Below are 24,747 nucleotides of genomic sequence, written 5' to 3' on the forward strand. Positions count from 1 at the left end.
TTAGCAGTTGGAACAACCATTTTTGTATTACTACAATATTAGCCTTTATAGACACTGCTTAAAATGGGCCAAGTCTCCTTAGGTACTAAATGTGAAATAACTCTTCACCTCAGGCTTGAAAATGTCTGTCTTAAGACTCCTGACTTTCTTGTTGGTGATGTGACAAATAAAATATTAGGCTGTCACTATGTGCTTCCTTTGAAGCTTCAGCAAACTTTTCATGCCATCTTTTCATCTGTGAAGGAAACTTTCATTGCAACTGGTGTTCAGACTTTGGAGAGACACTGTTTTGTACTTTAAGCTGCAACTATCATTTTTCTTACATGCAATCTCTTTAGATTTACTTCAGTGAAGCTAATTTCTCTTATTACCCAAGAAACAAAGGACAACATGCACCTATGAAAGTATTTCGTCCTTGATTAAATGCCCTGGGAAGCTCTAAGCCTCGTGACTGACTGCAGTACAAATTCTGTAGGGTATTCATCTTGTATTCTGGATTTTCTGCTGCTGAGGTTTATAAGGAAGCCTCTGTCCTCAAAGGAGCTCACTGAGGTTTTCCCTTTAGTCTTACACAAATGCATGGCTATTGCTTCATAACTCAGGGTTCCTGGGTGGCCATGCTTGATTTTTCTAACATGAGGGAGTACAAAATTACTCGAAGTAGGTGGGTTATGAAGTTTAATATGTCAGCAAGAGGACTTTGAATCTTTAACATCATACTTGATGCTAGTAAGCCTAAAGAAGCTATTTGCAATAGTTTTTTAGATAAATTGGTGTGTGCTTTTAACATGAACACAGATCCAATTATTCTTAATAATGTAACAAAACTCATGCAAAACTTTTTGCATGTATACACAGAAGGAGTCCTCATGGGATGAGTTGTTTGATTCTTTACTACTATGAATGCATATTGCCTATGTGGAAAGGCTATGTTTGTGTTCCTTTGCTAACTTTTGCGTAATCATAACATTTTCAGAAAGTTGCTTGAAAAAATATATATTTTTTTTCTCAAAAGATGAAGTTTATTTTTAAAGGTGTGCTAAGTTAAATTAATAAATTTTCATACTACTCTGTGGATTGTTGCATTCAATTCTGAGCTGCTTTGTTGTAGTGGTTTGTATTTTTTGATAACTAGTAAGTTAGAAATAGTTGCTTTATCATTCAGGTTTTACCAATAACTTCAGTTGTCAAGAAGATTTAATTAGCTCTGTAAAAAGTGATGATCATCTTCTGGAAATATTTGTAGCCTTTAGTAGTGTTTTTAACGTATTTTCTGAATACAAAGTTGCATTTAATTTCAGTGTGAGAATTTTTTTTAAATAGCATCAACTTTTCTTCATAATAGAGCTTCAACTTCTGTCCAGTTTTGTCTTATTGTTTTAAGACAGTCAAATAACTTGTCTTTTAATAATGAAATTTTGTACAATATGTGGAATTTTCTCATGTATGTTAGCATTGTGTGACTTAGTTCTGCATTCATTTTACTAATGTGCTTTTGAGAGAGATTAATCTGGGCGAGTAGGAGGGGCGCTTGTTAGTAATGGGAAGGTTTGCAAAATTGACTGTGAATTAGTCAGTCCCACTGTCACTGGAATTGTCACTGTTGGAGACTTCTGATTCTGACAGATTGGTGTCATACGCTGTGTGTCTACTGACTCACTGTCACTAATTTTTCCACCAGTCACTTTTGATGAAGGCTATTTTGTAAGAGTAATTATAGCAACTGTTTCAAATGTATCATAGGGAACATGCATGTTAAGCACAGTAAGACTGCTAATGAAAATACTGCTATCAGTGCTATCATTTTTGAGAGTTGCTTGTATGCCAGTTTAATGTCCTTCTTCATCCTGCTTAAGAAACACTCAGCATTTTTTCTTTAAAAAAACAAAAAAACCCAAACAAACAGAAAAAAAAAACACAAAGTGAGAATAATTTGAATATTGTGTAGGTGCTGCTATCATGCTTTTTATATTAACAAGACCCTGTTACAAAGCTTGTGTTGTGCTGTAGGACAGAAGCATGTAAGAAAGACACTAGCTGCCCTGATCTGTCTCCAGCCATATGCTACCACTCATAAGGTGGCTGTGTATAATGGCATTAAGGTAACAGCTGTCAGCCGCAGCTAGTGAGGCAGGAATAGGGAAGATGATTCTATGAAAATACCAACGTAATTTGTCTTACCTTCTTTGTGTTTGGAGGGTGACCTAGTTTTGGGTGGTTTGGTTTTTTGGTTTTTTTTTTGTTTTTTTTTTTTTTACCAGTATGAGAGACAGATCAATAGGCTTCAGTAGCTGTGTTTGCCCCATGTAGTATTTTTAAAGTAGACATGAATGCGTTGTGTGCTTCCAGACTCTCAGAAACAAACCATCCCTATAAGGCATGTGAAACTTGATTTCTCAAGCCATGGCTTAAAACTTGCTCGTTAGAAGCTTGCATTTCCTTAAAAATTATCATAGCTGAGCCTTGGCAGCTGCCATGGCATTAAATCAGGTTCTGAGAAAAAGCAGCTTTATCAGCCATGACAGACAAATGTTTGCGGGATTTGTTAAGTGTTTGGTCTTAAAACTGAATCATTGAAATGTATTTACCTTTAGGTGCTATACTAATGACCTCAGGCTATATACGGTCTATATTTTCCTTCATTTTAATACAATTTAATGGAGGTTAAGTTTGGCTTAATTCTGTGTAGTCCATCTGTGGTGTTTAAGTAGTGACTTCGCATTTTTTCTGCATCTATAAATTCTTTGAATTCTTATACTGTTTATCAGCAAATGAAAGCCATATTTAACTATGTTCAACTGGAATTGAACTGTAAAAAAAAAAAAAAAAAACAGTTGTAGGTTACTGGGAGATAGCAAAATTCCTGTAGTGTTTTCATGCTGTACTTATTTCCCCAAACTATCTACTTAAAATTGCATTGCATTCCGAAGTGTCTGAAAATATAAAGTTGCGGAGGGAACAGAAGCAAGCTGTTTTAAATGAACTGTTTATTAAAAAAAAAAAAAAAATCAGCTAATATTCCAAGAAATTGTTCCTTGAAATATAATTGCCTTCAATTCCCCCAAGATCTACTGATTAAATAATGTGTGTTGAATCATGTTTATATGTGGCTGATTGAAACAAGTGTTAAAAGTCCTGTTTAAACAATGGGTTTGAGTTGATGAATGGTTAGTTGTTTTTAAAAATATGCAAACAAAAAAGCAATATAAAAAATACTGAGTGAATTTGAGTGATCTGTTAGGTGACAGAATTCACTTCTGTGTATTTAACTAGAAAACTGTAGCACTGAAGAACACATTTGAATGTTTTTTTTGTTTTGTTTTGTGTTTTGTTTTTTTTTTTTTAAATTGTTTGTACATGAATTTAGGCTACAGAAAGTGAGGCTGGTGATATGGATCTCAGTGGGTTGCCGGAGACAGCAGTGGATTCTGAGGACGATGATGATGAAGAAGACATTGAAAGGGCATCGGATCCTTTGATGAGTAGGGATATTGTTAGAGACTGCTTGGAGAAAGACCCAATAGACAGGACAGATGATGATATTGGTAAGTATTGCAATGTAGTAAAATACTGTCAAATTTGTTCTCCTTCACCAAAAAAAAAAAATTACTTTTTGAGCTTGAGGTTTTAATCATTGGTAAGTTTAGTGTTTATTCTGTAAGGTGATTCATAAATGCCGTAAATTCAGCCAGTGAATGAGTACAGCCAAAGAAAGAGAAAACACACATGATATGGGTGAAAACTATTAGTTGCTGGCCCTTTAGATCTCCAACTTCTAATTGATATCAGAACTGGTTTATGAAATAAACATCATTGTGTCTGGCAAACAGTTAGATAGAACCTTGGCAAAGTCAACATTAATGTCAATGCTGGATGCTTATCACATTACATTTTTTAATTTTAAGTTGTTATGTCGTGTCTGTTTTTAACCAGATACACATTTATGTTAAACATTGGAGCCATTAAGACCTTTACGTAAATGTGCATCTAATCAAACTAATTTGCTATGTTAATGTACAGGCATTGAAAGCAAAGCAGAACTAGAATTAAAATTCTTACAATTTCTAATTAATCAGTTTCACTGGCTGAGTTTTAAGTTTCTTCTTTTGTCAAAGTATGACTAAATGATGATTAAGGTTGATTATCAGATTAAGGTTGATTATCAGATGATTAAGGGAGTGAAGCATCTCTTATATGAGGAAGGTCTAAGAGAACTGGGACCATTCAGCCTGGAGAAGAGAAGTCTCAGGGGGGATCTCATCAATGTGTACAAATACCTGGAGCGAGGGTGTAAAGAAAACAGAACCAGGTTCTTCTCAGTGGTGCCCAGTGACAGGACTAGAGGCAATGGGCACAAACTGAAACACAGGATGCTCCGTCTGACGACCAGGAAACACTTTTATTTTACTGTAAGGGTGACCGAGCACTGCACAGGTTGCCCAGAGAGGTGGTAGAGAGGTCTCCCTCCTTGGAGGTATTCAGAAGCCGTCTGGACATGGTCCTGGGCAATCGGCTGTAAGTGGCCCTGCTTGAGCAGGAGGGTTTGACCAGATGACCTCCAGAGATCCCTTCCAACCTCAACCGTTCAGTGATTCTGAGTGAATAAAGATTTAGGAAAAAAATGGTGTCCTGTTGACTATTTTCAGTAGGATTTTTAGATCAAACTGAATGCAAAAATGTCTAGTATTTAGGGCATGTAATCCCGCAGCAGGACTACTAAGAAAAATTGAGTTCTGTGGTTATGAACAATGTAAAAAGAAAAATATGGGAGAAGTTCACAGCGGAGTATAAGTGCAACTCCAGTGCATACAGAAGACAGAGCAGCAGTAGTCACCTTTAAGACAGTAATCCTGTTCTATCTGGAACTTTGTGAATGAGTCAGATGATGATCATGTACAATTTACTGTTACGCCTAGCCTAGGAAGGGATGGTTTTACCAATGATCTTGCTCAGTTTTGTGGAATTTCCTTCTTAATGTCTTGCTGTGTTTTATATAGGCCTATCATAGTCTTCATGGACTTAATGCCCTGGCTGGCTGGAGTATTACAATTTCATTGGTTGTATTCAGAGCTCTTGGTTACATTACAGTTCTTCCATTATACTGACTTTTACTTTGCAGGGCTTCTATTGATGTTATGACCAGCCAGTCTGTGTCTACAAAATACTCAGTAATTACAACAGGCCACTGTACATGATTTATTAGTATACAGAAACGATTGTGCAGCATTTTAGCTTAAGTAGCCTCAGGCATCTTACTGAAGAACTGCCTTTGCTGTGCTTTGTTGTTTTGACATGCATGACTCAGTGGGCTTTTTCTCCTTCAGAACAACTACTGGAATTCATGCATCAATTGCCTGCTTTTGCCAACATGACAATGTCAGTGAGGAGAGAGCTCTGTGCTGTAATGGTGTTCGCAGTTGTGGAGAGAGCAGGAACTATTGTACTAAACGATGGGGAAGAGGTCAGTAGAAGTTACTTTGGACTCTCCTATTATACCAGGCATCCCAGATTCCACAGGGTTAAGGTCCTCTTTTGTTGCTTAAAAATTAAAAAATAAAAAGTAACATTGATCAGGTAAATTATGCCTCTTTATTCTGCATTCATTTGAAAGCTTTTGTTTAAGCACTTGCACAACTTTTCTTGTGCAATAAAAGCATAAGAAAATATCTTCATAATGTACAAAATGCTTCCTGCCTATTGGAGCTGATTTGGGGAGTTTATTTCAGTGTTTAAGTGGTGTTTTAAAACAAACTTTTTTATTTTTCTTTTTTTTCATTTTTTAAAATTTTTTTTCTTAGTCTTACATAAACTTTAAACATTATAGTTAAACATAGGATTCCAGTTTTCTTGAGCTGGAAATAGCTGCACATTTAAGGTAAACTAGCTTATAAATATTTTTAATAGGTGCTAAAAAATAACTTTTCCTTTGGAAAAATGGTGAGGGTTGTATCTATATAGTATGATATTATAATGTTAAGTGATTCAGTCTTCACGTATCCTGCAACATTTGATTCGTAGCTGGATTCCTGGTCAGTCATTTTGAATGGCTCTGTGGAGGTGACGTACCCTGATGGAAGAACAGAGATACTCTGCATGGGGAACAGTTTTGGTGTTTCCCCTACCATGGAAAAGGAATATATGAAAGGAGTGATGAGAACCAAAGTGGATGACTGCCAGGTAGTGTCTCAGACTGTAATACACGCAAAATCATGTACATATAGGCGTAATGCAACTCAATAGCCAGACAGTTTTATTTTAAACTGAATATATGTAAAATATCCAGCGTGTAACCCTGCACAGTAGTTGTGAAATATGGCTCCTGCATACCCACAGTCTGGGAAATTGAATTCTCTTCATCATTTTGGATTAAGAGATTTATCTACGTGCTTTCTCCAGAACTTGAGGTCCACCAGCCTGTTGCATATATCCATTGCTTCAAACTTTCCCTTAGGATCTCAAGGTCTATTAGCCATTACAGGCTCTTTTAATTCTACAGGCAATAGCCGTTCTTCCTTACTCAACTCAGCTACTGAATCTTGAAGTAATACAAGCTCTCTGTCCCATAGTTTGAGTAGAAAATCTAGTTTCAGCCAATCCGGCCTTTCAAGGAAAATGCCTTGATGTTCGCTGTAACACAAGTAGTCAGATTTAAGGAATGCTTCTTGTAGCATAAAACTACTAGCCTGATCCGGATATGTGGTTACGATTTATTTATTCCCATCCAGAAGATAATAGCCAAACCCTGGGTGAATTAAGCATTTTGCTTGGTCCTGATGGCTAATTAGCTTCCAGTAGATGCCATATGAAATGGCTGTAAATGTGTGTTAATGTAGTCACCTGGTTTAGTTTGCCCATCTAACTTCCAAAAAGTGCTTAAATGGTATCTTGTTAGGATAATGTTTTTGAACAAATCCAAACTGTGCGAGTTCTGTTTCAGCTACTACTAGCTGCTGGAAGTAGAAAAGGTGTGTAAATGAATTATGAAGAATGCAGGAGAAAATACTCTCTCTGTGAATCTCATGCTTTTACCCTAAGTACGTACATGATCATTTATCAACTTTTCAATCAGAAGAAACACTATCGATAATTTCCTTTCAGTTAAATACGCAAATTCATATAAGATGACAGTTGAGTATTTGCCCCAAAGAAGAGACAAAGGTATAAAACTTTTAGCAAGTTATAGAAGACAATTCATAGTGTATACAGTATTTTTTATTTCCTAAGTTGTAGTGGGTGGTCTTTATTATATTTGCATGGTGTAGATGCTAGGAATATTCTTCAGGTATTTATTCTTGCACTTATTCTTGGCTGAGCAGATGCCTGAAGAAAATATTTTTTCCTGCTGTATGCTTTAATCCAGAAGTAATTTGTTTCTGTGTACCTGCACTCATGTAATTGAATAAATGTTAGTTTTCTTAATGATTGACTTAATTTTCATTTTTCATAGCTATTATTAATAATTTACAGTAACAGTAGGCACAAAACCCAAAAGCTAGTTTTTTCCTTTCAGTCTCTTAACCTTTCTAAATACCACACGAAAGCTTGCATGGGAGAAAAAATACCAGCTAGGATACTGAGCTTCAGCTCCAGCACAGGGGAGGTCAAAGCAGCTAAAGAAAAATGGCTGATAATGCTAAATCATTTTGCTCTGCTGAATCTTGGTCTCCTCTAACTGCAAGATTGTAGTGGAAGTACTGTGCTTGTGTATTCATCTGCTTACTACAGCTAAACTGCTGGAGAGACAAATTTGGCTCACTGCAGGTTGAGAAACTACTTTATCTTTTCTATTAATAGAGTACTTGCATCTTAAGTCTAAATGCTTTTCTGAAGATTTTACCTTTTAATACTGGTGCGCGATGATTCTTTCCAGTTTGTTTGTATAGCCCAGCAAGATTATTGCCGCATCCTCAATCAAGTGGAAAAGAACATGCAGAAGGTAGAAGAGGAAGGGGAGATTGTGATGGTGAAGGAGCACAGGGAGCTTGATCGCACTGGAACAAGAAAAGGTCACATTGTCATCAAGGTAAAAGCAAAAGAGGGAGTGTCTTGTGAAAGTCTGTGTTCTGTAAACTTCTTAACTTGGCAAGTTAGGTCCAGATTAGTTGAGAGATATATTATAAAAATATATATTTGAAAATAGACAGTTAACATTTCCAGTTTTTCTCTTTATAATTATGCACCTTGATAACTGATTTCTATAGAAATCGATTACATAAATTTTTTACATTTGTTATCACAGTGGTTAAGCTGCTATGTTTGCTTAGCTCATCAGTCAATAGATGCCAGCATTCTTTCTAGTGTAATGCATCTTCAGTATGTTACAAGGAAACAAATTGGCATTTATTGAAAATTGGTTTTAATAACTAAGACTTTTTTTTTTTTTTTTTCAATAGGGAACATCTGAAAGGTTAACAATGCATTTGGTGGAAGAGCACTCTGTAGTAGACCCAACATTTATAGAAGACTTCCTGTTGACGTATCGGACCTTTCTTTCCAGCCCAATGGAAGTGGGCAAGAAGTTGTTGGAGTGGTTCAATGACCCCAGCCTCAGGGATAAGGTTGAAAGCCCCTGAATTACATACCTGTTACCATTTGCATTGAAATATTAGCTGTTAAAAATAAAATGTGTTTTAGAGAGAATGACTAAACTGAACAAGACACAAATAGCTGGTGACATATTTTAATGGCAGAATGTATGGATAAAACTAAGTAAATGTTTTTTCTTTATTTTATTGTAGTTTATTTAAGTATTAATATGCTCAGGCAACGTAAATTAGCCATGTTTTACTTTGCTGTGTTTTTACAACATAACTTAGTTGCTTGCAAGTACAGGGAAAGCTTTTTTCCAATAATCAGTATTTTTATTTAACGTAATTCAATAGAATTCTATTGTGTCTTGAAATTTGAGCATATAACTAAGTTTTATGTTTTCCAATTACATAATACTAGTTAACACAACTTGGCAAACATTTTGTGATAATTTATTTTTATATAAAGAGACTAGAAAATATAGCCATTGTTAAGAATCTGTTGAGCCTTACATAGCATTAAAAAAAACCGCAAACCAACCCAAACACAAGAAAGCAATCAAATATCCTCTTCCCTAAACAAAACTGCCATAATGGAAGAATAAGGCCCTGTATATCCAGTTTTGGCACACTGTCTGTTGAGGCCTTACTGTGCTTCACACTGTAGTGCTTTATTTTCACTTGTATGCAACTCTGTCATGTGTAAAAAAAAAAACAGTAAAAATTTCCAGATTTTTTTTCAAATTTGAAACCAAGGGAATTATATCTATAAGGTTAAAGAGAAATTTAGTTTTCAACTTTTTTTTAAACCTGGGTATTTCCTCTAGGAATGCTAGTATATCTGTGCCTTGGAGGAAGGATCTTGTATTTGGCAGAGAGGATAGGCTTTGCAGCTAATCATTGTTTAGCATAGGCTTGTTACAGCTTCAGAGCCATAATATTGGAGTTCATCTTTAAACCTGGTTTTCTTGTCCTCCAGTGGATAATCCCCTCAGCCTCTGTAAAAGCGTGAGCCGGCACAGTTGCTGGTATCAGGTCTGAAAACAGAGCTGGTCTTTGTTCTGCCGTCTCAATAACCAACCCTTTCTGACATCCAGTAGCACTGACAGAAAGGCAAGAGTCAGAGAACAGCTTGGGATAAGTGGAGATAAGCAAGTGGGGAACAAGGATTCTGGAAGATTTTGGCTGTTTTGTAGGGGCTGATAGGCAGTGAGGAGAGGGAAACGGGGGAGTAGAACTTCCTGAGGATGATCAGTACTCAGTAGTAATCAGGGTGGGACATTTGAGATGCAGCCTTACTGATAATTTTGCCCAGCAGCATGGTACTTGACTTTACAGCTTTAATCCTCTTTTAATGCTGTTCTGGTTGAGACACAACTAATGGCATTCCTCTGGAAGTCACCATTCAGCCCTTCCAGTGCAGTGCCGTTTGGGTGTAAGTTAGTAAGTCCCAACTTTGAAAGCAGCATTAATATTGAAGCTATCACTGCAGTGATTTAAAATACATTACGTGGTATGGCTTGCAACTTCCCAGCCAATTTTAAAAATCCGCCATTAGCCTAAATTTAACCAGACATTGTCTGGATCTTCCAATGTCATCTACATTAATGAAGAACACCACAGATGTTTAACAGAAAGGAAGTTCATCTTCCATTTCAAAGGTGGAGAAATCTCAAATATGTCAGAAATGCTACCCCTAACCTACATCCCTGTGGCTGCAGCACATAGTGTTGTGCAGTTGCCTCCTGTTAGAAATCTGAAATCTTGAGGAGTTCTGAAGTACTTGATTAGTTTGGTCATTAATTTTGGCAATTCTGAATTCACTTGCTTTTCTGGGGTAAAAGGCAAACTACTTGGAAACTGTATATGAGGGTGTCAGGGTTTGGTTTTGGATGCCTGGTGTCAGACCTTTAGCATAAGAGGCTGCAGAGGTTTAGATTTTGTGCAGACACAAAGACTGGACAGGGGTTAGCTGATTAAAATTTGTATGAGACTTTGTTCTTGAGCTCTAGTTTTTGAAATGTTTAGAGGTTTTCCCCTACTAATTTACTTTCCCAGCATAACAGAAGAAATGCAGCTGTATTTTTAGAGATAACTTGGAGTGGCACAACCGTTTTGGATTCAGGAGCTTTTTAAAAATAGCGTGAATCAATATTAATTTAAGACATCAAAACTCCCTTTTATTTTGTCAGGACGAGTGCTGCTGATGTTCCAGGTCAAGTCACATACTAAGATAAAATTTTATAGTGGAAGCATATCATTTTAAAAAATGAAGCTCTTATTTTGTGGCTTTACCTTCAGTAATATTAATTGATAGTATTCCTTTAGGGTTTTTTCCTAACTGTAAAATACCAGCTAAGATCTTTCTGAACTTGATAATCATAGTTGCTTTGGGGGAGTAGAAATGGAGAGAAAGGAAGAGTAGTAAACTGAAAGATTAACTCTAAGGAAAAGAATTGCATGTATTTGCTGTTAAAACCTCTTTCCTCCTTCTCACAATAGCTCCTTTTTCCTGCCTCTCTAAAATACAATAGCTCTTTTACACAGGTAAATGCCTAATGAAGTTAATGGTGGCTTATCTAAAGATTTGTGAGATTCAAGATCGAATATAAAGCAGTATCGGAAGCTTTATGATCATGTGCTTGAAGAATTAAGCCGATTTAGAAATGTACATGAACAGGAAATTGTTGTTATAAGGCAGAAATGGATCTAACTCGTTGCTTTGTACCTGTGTGCTCTATTCCCTACTCAATCAAATTTGATACAGCCAGTGTTAATTTTCTAACTCATAGTATTCTTTATGAGATACAACATACAATTGCTTATACAAGTGAAAGCAATTTTAATGCTTAATTCATTCTATCCTCCTGGTACATGATTGCATATTAGTAAAGTTAGGTTTGGGTGTATATATATAATATTTAGGATTCCAATGCAAATTTACAGGGGCTTTAAGGAGCAGTATTTTTAAAGGACTTAGCACTAGTGCTGTTCTAGCTACTCCTGGAAAATATTTATATTATTGATTAATTTTCAGGTTACACGGGTAGTATTGTTGTGGGTGAACAATCACTTCAATGATTTTGAAGGAGATCCTGCTATGACTCGATTTCTGGAAGAATTTGAGAACAATTTGGAGAGGGAGGTAAGAGTGAGGGGTTTTTCTGACAATTTGGGATGGCAGGGAGTACCCAGGCTGTTGTTATATATAACTCATTATGCTTTTCTCTTGTAGAAAATGGGTGGACATTTGAGGCTGTTAAATATTGCTTGTGCTGCTAAAGCTAAACGAAGATTGATAACCTTAACAAAGCCATCTCGAGAAGCCCCTTTGCCTTTTATCTTGCTGGGAGGGTCAGAAAAGGGATTTGGAATCTTTGTTGACAGTGTAGATTTTGGTAGCAAAGCTACAGAAGCAGGCTTGAAACGTGGAGACCAGGTATATAATTTTAAAATGTCTCCCCTCCCCCTTTTGTTTCCCTTCTCTTTGCTAAACAAAAATGACACTGCTTGTTTGTATTTTTAGATACTGGAAGTGAATGGTCAAAACTTTGAAAACGTTCAGCTGTCAAAAGCCATGGAAATCCTTAGAAATAACACTCATCTGTCTATCACTGTGAAAACCAACTTATTTGGTAAGTTTGTGTGCACTTTTTGTTCTAATTTCTGTTCTAATTTAGATGGAGTCTTCAATTATTTTTTTTTTAATAGTTGTACTGAGGAGAACAGAAAAAGGAAGCTTGTAGGTCCTAAAATACCTTAGTTCATAATTGCAGAGAAAAATTTATGAATAGGGACTTCCATGAAGTGACTTCACTCTCAGAAGTGCATGTTTCTGGATTAAGAGGAACTATTGCAACCGTTCAGCTCGAACTTGTAAAATGTGTTTGTACATGTAATGTTTAGTCCTTTCTCAAGAAAGAAGCCTCTTCTGGAATTTCAGTTGATCAGTGATCCTAATCTGTCTGCTGAATTTGCTCATAGTTTTTCCGTCCATGCCTACAATGAATGCAACAAGGTTAATAAAAACTTTCTTGCGGGCTAGGTGAAAACAATCTCGCTACCCTCTGAATCTATTCTCTTCATTTCTCCCTCTAACAAGTACTAAAGCAGTCATGAAGGAGTCTTTAAGCAGCTCAGGACCTCAATTAGCATCATAAATAGTCAATAGTTTGTGCATTTTGCTTGATTTTTACCACTGGATACTTAAATTATTTATATAATTTAGTGTTGTGTTCCCCAAGTATCTCTTTCAGGATCAGGTTCTTCATTGCAAATAAGTAGGGCAGAATATTACCACAGGATGTCACTGCACTAACTGATGATTAAATATGCTTAGGTTATCTCCAAAAGTCATTTGTCAAATCTGTTTCCTGGGGATTTTTTTGCTTTGCAGTAAAGATTCTAATATTTCAATTGTTTCTAATAATTAAGGCGTTTCTTAATATATCTGTATATGCTTGTTTAGCAGTATGTTCTTGTTTCTCTATGTGTAAGTTCTGTGTAACCATCCTTCCCACACTAGGTTTTTGGATCTCATGTGTTGCTTTAGTATGTTTAAGATTAAACCCGATTTCTTCATGTCTTCAGAAGTTCTGTTTTTTCTAACTTTTTAATCTTGTTGCTCCACTGCAAATACTGAAATCACATCACAGTAGAGTCTCAGAACAGTTACTTTGTGTATTGCATGCAGTATTCCTTATCAACAAATCCCAAAAGGAGAGTTTCCTTTTTTTTAACAGCATCTTCTTATTTGTATCTAATTCGTCTCTCCAGCCTCCAGCTCCTATTCGACAGTACAGTTATTGGCTTGGATTACTCTCCTCCACTTTTCTTTGTGTGTCTTGTTTGAAGCTTTCGAAGTTTCTTGATGAGTTGTTGTGTACCTCTGGAGATAAGGATGAATATTAAGGACAAAATTAATACATAACAGTAAAACCTAGCCCCTAATACTCATCCTTAGCTGGTTGCCCTTTGTTCCACTTTTTCTACAAGTCCTTGGTTTGAATTATCAGTTTTCATTTATTATTACAAATCAACTCTATCGGATGATTTTTTCCATTTATACACAGAGACTTCCTCTCACACTCAGAATATGTGACTTGATCTCCAGATCGGTTTTGTTATGATTTATTTAAATGTATTAACATTTTTGTGAAGCTAAAAGTTACAGTCGAACTAGTTCACAAATTCATCAGGTATTTCTGCCTCAGAGATGACTCTTTGCTAGGGAGCTGCGGGAGTCTGAGAGGTTTTTTTGTATATCTGGCAGATGGATCCAACAGCTGTGTCAAACATTGAAGGTGTCTCAGTAGTCTCATACTTTCTTATATTTTCCGTATGGCTTTGTTGCAGTTTTCCCTCTGATTTTTTGATCCTGTTGCTAATAATTTCTTGTCCATCTGAGAGCTTTTGTTGCTGGCTATCTGTTCAAAACCTTCCTTCCCAGTTGTCAGTTTTCCTGTCTCATTTTTGTCTAGTGAGCTCTTTTTATGTATGCTGCTATTCTGCAGAAGCCTGTGTCCTTAGCTTGAAAAGTCGAAGTCCTTCTGTTGACACCGTCTGTGCAACCATGTGGTCATCGAGTGTATTTCTGCTGTGAGCTAGGCCAATTTACTGATTTTCTGATTCATACTACAGAAAATTAATATCCTTTTTAAAAATTAAAAAAATTTTGAAGTCTTATATCTAAATTCATTTAATACTTGAATTTGACAGACTATCCTAATAATTTTTTTTGTAATGGTTTATATTAAACTGGTCTGGTGCACAGAGCTTTCTTTTACATTTTTGTTCTTTTTCTTTCCTCCCTTTTCCTGTCTTGTGCAGTTTTTAAAGAACTCTTAACACGGTTGTCAGAAGAAAAAAGAAATGGTGCTCCCCACCTGCCTAAAATTGGTGATATTAAAAAGGCAAGTCGTTATTCGATCCCAGACCTTGCTGTTGATGTGGAGCAGGTAATAGGATTAGAAAAAGTAAATAAGAAAAGCAAAGCCAACACAGTTGGGGGAAGAAATAAATTAAAGAAGATACTTGACAAGACTCGAATCAGTATTCTGCCTCAGAAACCATACAAGTGAGTTTTTATTTCCTCTTAAATATTTGCTTTGTGTTAAACTTTAATAATTTCTCATGATACTTACAATTTGTCATGATACTTTTTTATTTATTAATGCAAACAATGCTTATATCTGAAAAACTATACTAGAAAGTACTAGTCTGAATATTTGAATGATCATAGACTACTAACGGTGCAGCTCCTGACATCAATATGGACGTATTTTACTTCTTATAGATAAAGTGATGGCACAAATACTTTTTCATGTCATTTACTGTTTTCTTTTAAGAGGACTGTTAACTGGAAGCATCCCAGGCAATTAATTTCAGAATAATTCTGCAAGCAGGTCTGCTTGAAAATGGTTGATAGGAGGAATGATTTCAATTTATCCACATTCCACTGGTCTGTAAGAATTTCTGTGTACTGCCGTAAGGGAGACTGGGGTTAAAATTTTAACTTGGGTTCTTTGATAGAATTGAGTGGTTTTTTTAATGAAAGCTAAATATGGTATCTGACATCTTTTATTCTATGAACACATTTTAGAAATAGAGTTCTGATAAGGATTGTTGGAAACAATAGAAGAATGAGTTTTATATGATTTTATGGGAACCTGGTTCTTGGCCAAGACAGATGGCATTGATGGGAAAAATGAATTATAGAGGGTAGTTGGTGTGTAATCAGTGTTTTCTCTCGCATTTTTCTTTTCTGTGTCCCACTGAGGAACAAAGCTATTCTATGTAAATTCATGAAAAAGACACTTGTGCTGGAAATTTAGGATTTTTTCCTGCTCTTTAAAAAAAAAAAAAAAGTTTGCTTGACTAATGTTAGGTATTTCCTACTAAATGAATACTGTTTTGAAACATTATAAATAGAATGTTAGTAATGTAAAGGTTAAATGAAAATAAATTACTATATCCAAATAATGGATATTTCTTAAATTGATGCAGATACATTTCAGTAGCAGAGAATCTGTAAATCCTCTTTTTAAGTTGCTTGTCTTTTATTTCACTAGTCTTGTATGTTTGTTCCTCTGATGAGCCGTGCATACTATTAGGTGTGATTTTTTGCATTGTTCACCATTGTTTGCAGCTTTTGCATAAAATTTTCTTGTTGGCTTTTTTTTTTTTTTTTTTTTCCTTCTTTGATTCCTTTCATTTTTGCACTTTTTCTGTGCAGGGACCTCTTTGGGTAAGACTCAGAAAAACAGTACACTTGACCTATTTTCTTTTCCTTTTGCTAGCTTTACTTTGTGTGTTATATATAGCAATTTGTCTGCAAAGCCTGTTGACATTCCGTGTATGCACAGTTTCTGCATAGAGATGTGTAGCTGTAGACTTTCCTGTTTGTGTTTTTTCCCCCTATCGTGTAGAAACTTTTATCTCACTCTTCCTAATAATTAATGGTATTGCATATATTAAGGGACTTTACCTGTCTCACATGTTTTTAAACACCAAAAATCAAGAGGGTTGAAAAAGCTGATTTACTCATTTATTAGAGTAGGTATTTAAAGACTTCATGAGTCAGCTAGCTTATGGAGTGAAACTGTCCACCTTTTTTTGAATGTGAATACTGCAGAGGTCTCCAGTGCCTCCAGAATGTATCCGGATAAAACCAATCTTTAAACTAGAATGAGGTCAGTCTTAGAGGGAGCTTGTCTGCTTCATGAGACATTAAATCAGTATGAAAGATGAACCAGTCTGAGCAAGAGATAATGCCTTCAGTCTTGCTTTTTAGTCCAATAATGTCAAGTAACTTCCCGAACTGAGCAAACAGCACCATTTCCTCTGCATCTACTGGGAAATCTCCTTCTTTCCGCCAGCTATGAAGCATCTCTTGGAAGTGTGCTTCTGGCTACAGCCTCCACTTGAGCTTTTTGCTTTCTTTACTCTTCTAATCCAGACTTTACTCTTCTAATCCGGAGCAGTTCTGTGGTCTGTAGGCTCAGTTGCTCCGAATAAGGATTAAACACAACTCCCACCTCCATCTCTAGCAAAGTTCTGCCTGGTTCATAGTGCAGCATCCCAGACAAAGAAGCAGCCCCCCTCTCTCTATCTGCAGCCCTGCAGTGGGATGCACAGTATACTGTATTTTGAAGGAAGAAGCATTCAGACCAGCTCTGCCATTCCATTATCCCTCTGCCCTGTTTGCCATGCAGCTGGAAAGTTATTTCTTAGTTAATGCTATCTCCCTGCATGGCAAATGCATACAGAAAGCAATAGAAATGCCTTTCTTTTAAAACCGCAATCTCTTTTCACCGGTATAATAGAATATTTTACCAAACAGCAGGGGCAGTTGAACTTCATGGGACCTGGAGTTTTCTAGTGTTGCTATTTGTATCTGAAATTTCTGGGGTTCATTTCGTGTTGGCATAAGTTAGAACGCACTCAGATTCTCATTAAAGTTTTAAAAATAGAGTAAACTGAATGTAAGGTAAAAAGTTTTCAATTTAGTATATGAATACTTAGAATCAAGAAGAATTTTAGAAACATTACTTTTACTTTTTTTAAAACCTAACATTTGTCAGTTGATCCACTTTACTGAAGCTGCTTCGGTCATGACGTACAGGATAGGTATAAGATTATATAAAACTGACAAACCGCAAAAGGAATACATAATGCAAGTGAAACTATTAATCTAAGGGGGAGGGTCACGTTGTCTTCATTTGATTTGAATTTAGAGAAAAAACTGGTGTTGGCACATTTATGAAATACTCTCTATAGCTGTTTAGAACCACCAGTGTGTGTGTGTGTGGAGTGGTTCCTACTTGAAAGACTTTTTCCCAATTGCTGGGAATGCTTTTAGTTGTAGTGAACAACTTGCTTGCTTGTGGCTTAGCATAAATGTGCTGTGTGCTGAGTTGATCATTACTGCTTGTCACAGTATTTTGCGCTTTATGTGGAAGTACAAAAATACAGATGTTCAGATTCAGCTTTACTTATGATTGAGAGAGAATCCAAGAACTGGTAATAAAGTTATCTTGTTTTTTTAAAAACAAAACAATGAGAAAACCCAAACACATCATACAGAGATACCCCCTAACCTTTTTCAAGTTGCATTGCCTTCTAAAAAGCAGTTGCTGTGTCCATGTAATTAAAATTGTGTCTTAAATGCCCAGAGATGATATTCTAACTTCCCAGAGTACTGTTCAATTCATAGCACTTAATGAGGTGGTACAAGAGTGTACTGGGTAAAATAATTCATTGGTAAGCACAAAAGGATGCTTGTGCTGCCCTTAATGACTTCTGTTTAGGTTTTCTGAGGATGGATAGAACACTAGACAAAAGCTTAAGTGCCCCAAATGAGGGTACAAACGGTCATTTGTGTTGCATCATTTTATTTAGTAGCTTGACTTTTTAGAGTTGCAGCGGTTTGCAACGAAATCTAAATTCTGGTTTATGCTTTATTTAAATGTGTAGATACAGATTTAGGTGTGCTTGGCTTTTAAAAAGGCATTGCCTATAGTAGGTAAATTTTTAATTATTGTCATTAAGGATTTGCATCTGTGTATTTATAGAAAAGTTCAGTGGCTAGCTCCAATTCTATGTCCTGTAGCAATTGTTCTGCTTCACGTGCTGATTATGAACTCAAAAGCAATAAGCAAATTAGTGCCTATTATAATATGATAATAGCTCTGTCTCTGATCCATCTAGCACTACTGACCTCCTTTGGGATGCTGCCTTTCACAATTTAATTGAGAAAATCCTTCACCTTTATCACAGAATACTTTACAGCTGTCAGGCACTTTGGAGGGGATACCAATAGCACCCAAGTGCAGATGCTTACCTTAGCCTTCCAAGTTTTAGCTGGCATCACTTCAGTCACATTCAGTGAGGAGAAACTCAGAGGTGATCCAGGGTAGGAAATTGGATGATGTCAACGATCCTCTCTTATCTGTCTGTTGAAAGATCTTAGCTTGTATGCCTACAATACGTCCCAAAGTACAGTTGCAAATCCTATCTGTGATGGGGTAAAAGATCTGTGAAATTCAGGCCTTATAAAATAGCACTGAGGGGACAGTAGTTATTAGTGAAAGTTTGGGTGATGGGGTGGTGCAAGAATGATGATGTGTGTACCACCTTTTGAATAAACATCTTGGCTGCTGTGAGAAATCATCAAAAAATAATGAGCCTAGCAGCTCCTCAGAGCTTAGTGGTGAACATGAGGATCTTCTGGCAGTGTGAGCAGGCAAATCTGATCACTTTGAGTGGATATTTGGGTGCTGTTGACAAAGCTAGACAGGAAGCACTGTTGTCTGGAGAATTTTAACTTCTAAATAGTGATTACTGTACTAACAATTGGAAGTGTGAAAAGGTAGCGATATAGACGTCCCTGCGTCCCTCTAGTATAGCCCAAGCTCTGAATGTCTGTAAGTCTGGATTTTATTTCTTTCTGGATGCAGTGACATTGGAATTGGCCAGTCTCAGGATGACAGCATTGTGGGACTGAGGCAAACGAAGCACATTCCTCCTGCTTTACCTGTCAGCGGAACCCTGTCATCCAGTAATCCCGATCTACTGCAGTCTCATCACCGCATCTTAGATTTCAATACTACTCCAGGTAAGGATCCTTTTTTGTTGCTGCTCTTGACCTTATAATTTCCTTTCATTGATCTCTTTTTTTTTTTTTTTTTTTCCTGACTGCCAGAGTCTAAAGATGCATGTGAGTTTTTATGAACTATATGCTGTCACCCACAGATTAGCTACATATTAATGTCTTAGGATTTATTACATTTGCTCCAATATACTTTACCTGAACATATTAGATGTCTGTTTTTCAAGTATGTTGTATACAGAGTGCCTCTTAGTGATTGAATACTCTTGGCCAGCGAAAACTTTTGCTTGGTATTTTATAATTTGCCCTGATAGATCAGTCTTACAAGACTGCAGTATTTTCAAATAGCACAGTAGATCATTAGCTTACAGTAAAGCAAAAGGGCATTGGACTGGGACATGGGACATGTGTTTCAGTCTTTTTCTGAACAGACATATAATCTTGTACTACATCTGTAAGGGACAGAGTTTCAAAGGTCCCTGTTAGTCACCCTGCCCTGCAACTGTGTGCTGAATTCTTTGTATATAAAGTGATTGAAAATCCCATTCTGAAATAGATAAAAAATGAACACATTTAGCAGAGGAACAAAGCATGGGGGCGAGTGAGGGAGAAAAAGGGGGAGAATATGAGAAACTTGAGAGCCTTATCTTATGGGTTTAGCCAGAGCTCCTGGCGGGGTTGGGATTTGGGCTCTTATCTGGCTGCAGGAAGGTTCTTAGCGGGAAACCTCTGAGTTAAGTATCCAAATCTTTGCTATTAAAATGTAGCTGCTGGAGGAGGATATGGTGATGGCAGCTGTGCAGACACTTGGTTATTTTAGTCTAATCTTTAGAGTATTTCTCAAAAGTAGAACTGAAAATTCAGTGCCCTCCTAAGCCTGAGGGATTTCAAACCTTACCTAAAGGGATGGTGCTTAAACATCAGCCTACATACTGGCCAAGTTGGTGCAATCATCGCACTTGAAGCTGTGATATTGAGCATCACTTCATTTCAGGTTCTTTAGGGCTAGAGAAGACTACAAGAAGGTGGTGTGTGACTTTTGTCCCAGTGTCTAAGATTGCTCCTGAGAGAGTGGGAAGATTGCTATTTTTTTGTATTTTATCTAATGACTGGTGTCCAAGACTTTGAAGATACTCTTTATCAATAAGAGCCTTTTTCATCAGCATTTTATAAATGGGTGAAGATTCCATTCTCCAGCTTGCCATTTACCTAGACCAGACGGTTCTAGGTAATTAATGTGCCCCTAATGCTGAGCACTGTGACTGGCTAACTTCCAGAGCTGTGGGCATCGCTGTTTCACAGAGCTCAAACAAACTCCATTAATTGAGAAGAAAAGCCATTACAGGTCTGAAGATCCTTCAATCACAGATGGAGTTCAGAAAAGTTTAACAAATGAATAATGTTCTACTGTTTGCCTTTTGCTTTGAGGAAAGGAGATAAATAATGATGTAATACCATTGCTTCAGCGTTATAGCAGCTTTTCCATTATCTTTATAGAAAAGGTATTAAGTAATTAGGGCTTTCTCATTTAAAAAAAAAAAAGCTCTTTTTTTTTCTTTGCTTAAAATTTGCCCAAATGTCCACACACTGAATATTTTTAAAGTAATTCGCAGGTGTATTTTTTTCCCTGTGTGGGAAGGAGGGGAAAGGGGGACTGAAATAAAAAACATATACCTTAAGGGCTTTAGGGGTGGTTACATTGTAGATAGAAGAATTGAATTATACCTCTGTATACTTTAAGACTTGGAAAAAAATTAAAGCCTGCATTTTTAATTCCTTTTATTACCTTGGACTAAATTAAAGATGGGGATGGAGACAGCTTACAAGAAATTGAATGCACTGGAGAAGAAAGAGAAAAGTGGTAGAACTGCTATCCTTTGAGGCTTTGGGGAATATCCCTCAGGATAGAAAATAAAACAACTTGCTGTTTTGGAAGGGTAGTCTTTGAGGAGAAAATGAGAACAGCTTGAAATCTGCAAGGAGTCATTTTAATTTCTCTTCTGATTTGCTCAGGCTTTTTCAAATATACTTTTTAAGGTTTATTTTTAAATGTTGAAAAAGTCAATAGCACTTTGATTTCTCTTCTCTTGTGCTGTCTTTGCTATTCGATTGGAAGTCAAAATAATATAGTAATGATGAGCTGCCAGTCACTGGTACTCCCCACCCCCAGCTTTCTAAGGGACTAGATTCCTGTCATATAGCAGTGCATTCTTCAGCCTGCCACTCCAGTTTCCTTTTTTGAAAAGGAGTGAAGGGGGGTGATTACAATTCTCTTCAAGTGCTCTTTTATTTAAAAATCATTGTGCTGAATTACTTGCTACCATTGCTATATAGCTGTAATCATTTCAATTGCTGGGAGACTTCTCTGCATTCTGTGTAGTGCTTTTGCTACCAGCTCTGAAAGGTATGCAGCCTGAGACACTGGATGGTAAAATACAGTGCAAAGATGATACTTTTCTATTCGCTGTTCTCTGCATTTCTTCATATTGACTTCAGTGATCCAGCAGAGTAGGTTATTTTCTCCTTGCACAAAACACTTGTTCCTTGGGAGCGTTCCCACCTTGGTATTGTTTACAGTAGCTTCCCATCTTCATAGCATTTCTTTGAGTGGCAAGTATTTCTGTAACAGCAAGAGGCAGCAAGATCTAGAAAGCGGTCTGGTTTTTAACAGCGTCTCTGAAAGGCTGTGTCTTTGGCATCTACCTTCCTCAAGATATCAGAAAATATAGAAATTATTTCAGGCACTGCTCTGTATCCCTCCTCAACTAATTACTGAAGGAAGATGGGTCAATGTAGAGTTGGTGATAAAAGGCAAAATTGGCTTGCTAGTTGTAAGGTATTTGTACATTTGACTCAAGTACTTAAAAAGGGTTAAAACCTGGCCTGTACTGATAGCCGTAATGTGTAACTGAGGAAGTAATCACTCAAGTCTAAAATTTTTCAGTATTAGTGCTTCTCAATCTGCAAAAATACTACTGTGAGCTCACAAGTGATGGGCTTCATTGCATGGAATTTGTAAACTAATATATTTAAGCCTAAACAGCCTTTGTGGCATGTAAATCAACTCATATCAGAGAGATCTATCCTAATGTTTTCCAAATGATTATTTTGGAGACATGCAGCAGCAGTGGGAAGACGTTAATTTTTGTTCTTTTGTCACAAGATTTCTGTTGCTGAATAGATCTTTCTGTAGTAACTTGAATACATGTTATGCACATTCAGGTCTTGTCAAAAAAGCTTGTGGTTGTATCAAAGTGAATGTTTTCATCTGGCAGCTGTTTTTTCAGATTTTTTTTTTTTTTTTAGTAATAATTCTTTTTTGGCTGTAGATTCAGAAGGCTTTCTATTATTATCTATTTTCTTGTTCGTATGACCTTTATGATCTAAAAGAAATAAAGAAAATATTTTTTTAAAAGAATATATTCATTAAAGAGAGGATAATGACCAGATGTCATGTCACACAAAACTAGAAAAAGTTATTTGTAACAGAGAGAAGAAATTAAATTAACTGAAAGTACTTGTCAGTTAAAAATACCTTATGTTAAAAAATCCAGTGGTGGAGAGCTGTACAATTTTAGGTCTTTTTTTTTTTTTTTTTCCTTAATAATACAATGATAACAATCAAACTTCAGTTGATTAATGAGTCTAGATTTCAGTACACTAATGGAAATATGGAAATATATATGTATTTGGTATTTCCATATAGCTTATGGAAATACCAAATCCAACATTTGGAGTTAGGCTGGTAATTTTCCAGATTTCCTAAAAATAGCTGCCTTGTAGGTGTTCACTGTAAGTTTTCTGTCATCAGTCACTTGAAACAATAATATATTTAGAACTCGAATATTTAGAACTCGAATATTTGTGAAGTGTTTTTCTATCTCTGGCTGCTTTAGTTCTTAATTAGTAAAACATTGGCACAGAGAAATAAAGAGCAAGTTTTCAGTCTGTTACTTACACATTTATTATTACAACTTAAATGTATCAAGGATAGAGTATTTTTGATAATTAAGTACTTGGATGCATTAATACTACTGCAGTTATTTATGTATACATGCATGCTGGCCATTATATATGCATCTTCCTAGCTACTTATATGTACGTGTCTTCCCTTTGTGTGTGGCAGTATGGTTGAGTGTCAGACTTAGGTAAATGAGTCTATTTTCTTAAAAACATCCTTAGGAAGATTGACACTCTTATCGCCTAATTTGCTTAAACTTCTTATATGTCAGTGTATAGGGTAGTGTTGTTGAGTGTCCTTGATTTTTTGCAGACTTGGAATTTACCAGGACTTGCCACCTGTGAAAATCAGACCGCTTATTAGTTTGTCTGCCCAAACTTTGGAAAAGTTAACATATTTTTGTGGCTTGCCCCATCGATAGCCTAACTAACTTCTTTTCCTGGTTGAGAATAGAACTAGTCTTTCATTAAAAAACACAACAAAACAAAACCCCAGCTGTTTTATAAGAAGGAGAGAAGTGACACGATACTGCAGTAAAAACTGACAGCACTAGTAATTAGACTCAATGTAACTGATATTGTGGCTTGTTCTTATACCGTAATTTTTTTTTTTGCTTTACTAAATTGCATACCGTGCGTGTAATTTTTTCCAGACTTACCAGATCAAGTTCTGAGGGTTTTCAAGGCAGATCAGCAAAGTCGCTACATCATGATCAGTAAGGACACAACAGCAAAAGAAGTCGTCATCCAGGCTATCAGGGAATTTGCTCTCACTGCAACCCCTGATGCATATTCACTGTGTGAAGTCTCTGTCACACCTGAGGGTGTAATCAAGCAAAGGAGGCTTCCTGATCAGTTGTCCAAGCTTGCTGACAGGATACAGCTGAGTGGCAGGTGAGACTGGAGACTGTGAGGCAGAGCTGACAATGCCAGTTTATTAAGTCAAAATCCTGTTAATAGGAGCATTATTTAATTGCTAATGTTCTGTTTCTTTACAAGAAATTGCTCCCCCTGCAACTTCTAATTAATATCTAGGCCTGTTGAAATTCACTTTATTCTATGATTCCAACTGGATCATTACTCTAACTTTCACTAGTATTTGAGTATACTCTATCTGGTGTCTTTTTGAATTTTGTTTTTACAGGTATTACCTGAAGAACAACATGGAAACAGAAACTCTTTGTTCAGATGAAGATGCTCAAGAGTTACTAAGGGAAAGTCAAATTTCTCTACTACAGCTCAGTACTGTTGAGGTGGCTACCCAACTCTCCATGAGAAACTTTGAGTTATTCCGTAATATTGAACCCACAGAATACATAGATGACTTGTTTAAACTCAAATCAAAAACAGGTTGCACTAATCTAAAAAAGTTTGAAGAGGTGATAAATCAAGAAACATTCTGGGTGGCTTCTGAGATTCTAAGAGAAACCAACCAGCTGAAAAGGATGAAGATCATTAAGCATTTCATTAAGATAGCACTACACTGCAGAGAATGCAAGAACTTCAACTCTATGTTTGCCATCATTAGGTATTGCCCCTTAATTTACTTCTAAGTAAAAAGCAAAGTCTAATTTATGTCAATCTAAAAAAATGTATTTAACAGAGTAAACCAATTAATACTACTAACACCAGCAGTTGGCAATCCAATAA

General features: G+C 36.4%; 1 protein-coding gene across 2 annotated transcripts in view; it reads left to right on the forward strand.

The window, feature by feature from the left end:
* Window positions 1-24,747, forward strand: part of RAPGEF2 (Rap guanine nucleotide exchange factor 2) — a 193,458-nt gene that overhangs the window by 150,895 nt on the left and 17,816 nt on the right. For both annotated transcript variants that reach the window (XM_082316308.1, XM_082316309.1), the window contains exons 8-19: window positions 3,368-3,545; window positions 5,325-5,461; window positions 6,019-6,177; window positions 7,871-8,023; window positions 8,394-8,558; window positions 11,566-11,673; window positions 11,764-11,967; window positions 12,055-12,163; window positions 14,358-14,604; window positions 18,986-19,143; window positions 23,751-23,991; window positions 24,242-24,625. In XM_082316308.1, coding sequence (XP_082172434.1) covers window positions 3,368-3,545; window positions 5,325-5,461; window positions 6,019-6,177; window positions 7,871-8,023; window positions 8,394-8,558; window positions 11,566-11,673; window positions 11,764-11,967; window positions 12,055-12,163; window positions 14,358-14,604; window positions 18,986-19,143; window positions 23,751-23,991; window positions 24,242-24,625 — 2,243 coding nt within the window. The remainder of the gene's footprint in view (window positions 1-3,367; window positions 3,546-5,324; window positions 5,462-6,018; window positions 6,178-7,870; window positions 8,024-8,393; window positions 8,559-11,565; window positions 11,674-11,763; window positions 11,968-12,054; window positions 12,164-14,357; window positions 14,605-18,985; window positions 19,144-23,750; window positions 23,992-24,241; window positions 24,626-24,747) is intronic.

The sequence above is a fragment of the Platalea leucorodia genome (genome assembly GCF_965183815.1).
Source record: "Platalea leucorodia genome assembly, chromosome: 6".
Classification (NCBI taxonomy): domain Eukaryota; kingdom Metazoa; phylum Chordata; class Aves; order Pelecaniformes; family Threskiornithidae; genus Platalea; species Platalea leucorodia.